We start from the raw sequence: 4,243 nt of genomic DNA, 5'->3' as shown, positions 1-4,243 counted from the left end.
CGCTCTCGCTCTCTCCTCTCTTCCCGGTCGTGGGCCTTCCCCCCCCCCCCCCCCCTTGCTCATCCCTCCCTCTTCTCCAATCTTGCGACTGACTTTTTGATATTCCCCCTTTCGCACAGTGTCGAAACCGACATCCCAGCCCACGATCAGATCTTCTTCCCCATTTCCATGAAGATGGCTCGGAGTACGCATCGAGCTTCTTGTTCTTTCGCTTCTTCTTCGACTGGCCAGCACGTGTCTCACAGCCCAACTTCCTTGCATCTGCCCCCTTCCCGCCCCGCTCCCTTCCCCCCCTCCCAGCGCAATATCCTCCGCTGGTTCTGTGCCTGGAGAAGTCCCGCGCACAGGACCCCATCCATGGGCACAGCTACGTCCTGCTGAACTTGCATTCTTTCCTGTCGTCGATCATCTTCCGTGGCACCACCTCGGACCCGCCCCAGTACTCGGGCTTTTCGAGTTTCTCTCGTCCCTCGGAGGTCAAGTACTCGGTTTCCCTCCCCCGTGAGCAGAGGGATCAGATTGACTTACACAATAACTATTTCCAGCTTGTCGCCAAAAGCATCGTCACAAGCTGCGAGAAGGTTACTGCGGCCACGCTCAAGCAGGAGTTCGGCCTGGACGCCCCGACTTCGGCCGGGGCTTCCACCATGTCCGACACCTCGACGCCGTTTGCTCTGGATGCCAGCTCCCCCTCTATGAATGACTCCACCCTGACGGCGTCGCTCTATTCCTCCTCGACGCAGGAGCATGGGGGTGCCTTTGGTCCGGCCTCCGGTGCGCCGACCGAGCTCAGCCTCCGGACGACCCCCTCGCAGCAAAGCATCCTCCACGAGGAAGCCGAGAAGGAGGACGAGGAGGAGGAGGACGAGCAAGCCCTCGATCATCCAGAGGACGAGATCCCCCTCAAGGGCCAGCAGGGCAAGCAGCACCATCGGCAGGAGTCCGAGAGGGATGCCCTCGCCGCGGAAGCCATCAAGGCCGACCTTGACGTTGAGCAGGAGCAGGAGGACGAGGAGGATGACGCTGTGGCAGCGCCATTCCATACGCTGGAGGACATCTGCCGGCAGAAGCTCTCTTTCCAATTCAGGTCCGGCGAGTCGGCGGTCGAGCCCAACTGGTGGTGTGTTCCCACCTACAGCATCCGCCAGGGTGACACCCTCTACCTGCAGGCCGCTCGCATGGGGGCCTGCTTCATTCCGCTTGTTGTGGTGCCTCCGAGCTACTTCAATGTCCAGGTACGAAGGCACCCTCCAGCCACCTTACTGTCGGTCTTCTGTCCTTGTTTGCTGGGCTACCTCCCCCCCCCTCCCCTCCTCCCCCCTCTTGTTCTTATGTGCTTTTGTTTCTCACACCCTCTTCTGGGGTTTCCGCCCCCCCCTCCCCCTGCCCCGGCTTTTTCTCGGTCCCTCTTCAGCTCAACTTCATCGACATGCAGAGCTCCACCCATCATGGCATCACCATCGTCCGTGACACGGCCACTCCGAGCCTGACGCTCCTCAGCTGCATCGAGCGCTTCTCCGAGCTGGAGACCCTGCAAAATGACAACGAGTGGTACTGCCCCAACTGCAAGACCCACCGCCGGGCGCACAAGCGCCTCAGCCTCTGGAGCGTGCCAGATGTGCTGATCATCCATCTGAAGCGCTTCAAGACCACGCACTATGGCCACTCCTCCAAGACCACCACCCTGGTGGATTACCCGTACGAGGGCCTGGACTTGCGGCCGTACATCGGCCAGACACTGGCCGGGGTCGGCCCCGACCCGGGGCTCTACGACCTTGTGGCTGTGTCCAATCACACCGGATCCCTGTATGGCGGGCACTACACAGCCACATGCCGCGTCCCGGTGGCCGATGGTGCCAATGGCCCGGGCCCGGGCCCGGGCCCGGGCAAGGAGGCTACCGGCGACCTGGCCGGCGACCTGGCCGATGAGGACTTCGAGGATCTGGCCGATGACCAGCCCCTCTGGCGGCCTCAGGCCCACCAGCAGCCGGCCACCCTGGCGACCACGTCTCGGCCGGATGCCCAGCAGCCTGGGGTGTGGTTTGAGTTTGATGATAGCTCGGCCCGGCCGGAGACGCGATTCTGCCAGCGCGAGGCATATGTCCTGATTTACCAGCGCCGCGGGGCGTCGGCCGAGCTGCCAGACCACTTTCAGCCCAAGCCCTCGGAGTATGTGGTCCGCCGTACCTTTCGGCGGGACAGTTCCCCGACCGGTGCTGGTGATTCCGGTGCCGCCGGTGTTGGCCGGCCCGCTGCAGCGGATGGTCTTGGTGTTGGATATGATCTACCGGCGCCTTGTGCCGCCGGCGCCGTCGGCTTTGGTGGTGGCTACCACCATGGAGGCTATGTCGGCCTCGGGGGCAGCCTCGGGGATGATGATGACGATGACGACGGAGCCGACCTCGACGGCGGCCACGATGGGGGAGATGCCACTCCCCGACTCGCCCGGCTGGAGGAACTTCCTCCCCCTCCCTACCCTGGGATCGGGGGCGGCCCTTTCCACCACCACCAGCACCACCAGTGATCTCGACGATGCCGGTCTCTTGGGCACCCTGCTGGCGGCAATGGGTCGATGGTGGCCGTATGCCGATCGGGGGCGCGCTTCCGGCCGGGGCTCCTCCGGCATTGGTGATAGCAGCCGGTCCTTTCGGATCGGCAATCCCCTTGCCGGGGCCGGGGCCAATGGCGGCCCTGGCACGGGCGGCGGAGACGCCGCCTCCCCCGAGCTCCTTCCCCGGCCGGTCACCTTTCGCTCGGGACGCCACCGCCCGGACCTTTCCGCTTCTTCGTCTGCGGCCTCTTCCTCTGCTTCCTCTTCCTTCGCTTTTTCTTCTTCATTCCCCAATGCCGGAGGCCACACGTCGGACCCGCGATTGAGCAGTCCCGGTGGCGATTGGTCAAGCCCGGCCGGTGTGGGGCGCGCGCGCGTTGTCCTCACGCTGCTGGCCCACTTGGCCCGGCGCCTTGGCCGTCTTGTCTTGGCTCCCCCGAGATCGCTTGTGCTGGCCCTTCGATCGGCGCGGACCGGTGGCGGGGGCGGTGTCGGCGGCGGTCACGCATATTCCCAAGACCCGTTCTTGCACAGCACCGGCGACTTCCCCCATCTGCCGGATTCCCCCTCGGGCGGGTCTCTCTCCGCTTCGGCCACCTCCTCCATTCCCACCACGCCCATGCTCATCCATCACCAGGCTCGGTACCGCCGGCGGCGGGTTTTCTCGCCGACCGTCAAAACAACCCTCCTCATCCTGGTGGCTTCCTTCTCCTATGGCCTGTATCTCTTTGGATCGCAGCTCTACTCCCGTCAAGTTTGGCGTTAGATTCCACTCCATCAGGGAACATGAGAAAAGGACCAAAGAGAAACATGCCTGGCAGTCAACCCCTCTCCTTCCCCTTGGTTTAAAAAATAAAGCAACTCCCCCGTTCACCCCCTGACATCGGCCCCCGCCGCATGCCATGTGTGTCTCCCGGTGTGTGTGTGTGCTCCTTTCTTCCCCTGCCCAACATCGGTCTTACTGTGTCTCGATCACCGTCCCGGTTTGTTTGTTTGCTTGCTTGTGTGTTTGTGCAATATTCTCCGTTCCCTTTCCTTCCCTTTCTCTTTGCCCTCTTCTCGCTTCCTCTTGTCTGCCGCCCCCCGGAGGCTGGCGTGGGGAGGATGACCACAGGGAAGCAAGTGCATTTGGCATCCAGGGCACTGGACGCAGGGACAGGAATCTCCCCGAGGCAGCCATTCGGGCGAGCTACTTGGAAAGGGTGCATCGGACCGCGCGACCGACCCCATCGCAGCCGTCCCAGTCATCCATCGGTGGAGAGGCCTCGGCATCGCTTTCGGCCAAGTGTGGCGGGATACCTCGGGCCAGGCCACGGCGGACCTTTAGCCTGGCCCGGACCCGGGCGGCTAGCGAGTGCCTCGCCTCGACCGCAGCCACGCGGGTTGAAATGGGGAGGAGCGAAATCCGGTAGAGATATGCCGAGCGAGTTCCAGCAAGGAGGTGCGGGGAGGGGGCATTGCCACTGCCAACAGTGGCACCTAGATAGGGCGAGGAGCCAGCACTGGCGGAGAGGGAATTGACCTCGGTGGGCGACCCGGCCACTAGCGCGGCGAGGCCCATGTCACCGGGGCCAATGTCTGCCGGGAGGGTGGGAAGCGAAAAGTCGAGGCGCTCGAACTTCTTCAGGATCTTCGTGCACGCGGTCAAGTTGAGCAGAGCAAAGTCCTGCGCGGGGAGGGAAGGCAGAAAAA

At 63.5% G+C, this 4,243-nt stretch overlaps 2 protein-coding genes across 2 annotated transcripts in view; one reads left to right on the top strand and one right to left on the bottom strand.

Moving 5' to 3' along the window:
* The window catches only part of H696_01135 (hypothetical protein), a gene marked incomplete at both ends in the record, with an annotated part of 7,913 nt that extends 4,596 nt beyond the window's left edge, over positions 1 to 3,317 (top strand). Inside the window, 4 exons of the mRNA XM_009495015.1 lie at positions 140 to 184; positions 301 to 1,235; positions 1,415 to 2,176; positions 2,259 to 3,317. Coding sequence (XP_009493290.1) covers positions 140 to 184; positions 301 to 1,235; positions 1,415 to 2,176; positions 2,259 to 3,317 — 2,801 coding nt within the window. The remainder of the gene's footprint in view (positions 1 to 139; positions 185 to 300; positions 1,236 to 1,414; positions 2,177 to 2,258) is intronic.
* Positions 3,318 to 3,740: 423 nt separating this feature from the next.
* Positions 3,741 to 4,243, bottom strand: part of H696_01134 (hypothetical protein) — a gene marked incomplete at both ends in the record, with an annotated part of 1,912 nt that continues 1,409 nt past the window's right edge. The window contains one exon of the mRNA XM_009495014.1: positions 3,741 to 4,217. Within this exon, the coding sequence (XP_009493289.1) occupies positions 3,741 to 4,217 (477 nt within the window). The remainder of the gene's footprint in view (positions 4,218 to 4,243) is intronic.

Source organism: Fonticula alba, assembly GCF_000388065.1.
Source record: "Fonticula alba strain ATCC 38817 unplaced genomic scaffold supercont2.2, whole genome shotgun sequence".
NCBI lineage: Eukaryota > Rotosphaerida > Fonticulaceae > Fonticula > Fonticula alba.
This window is presented reverse-complemented; position numbering and strand designations above follow the sequence as displayed.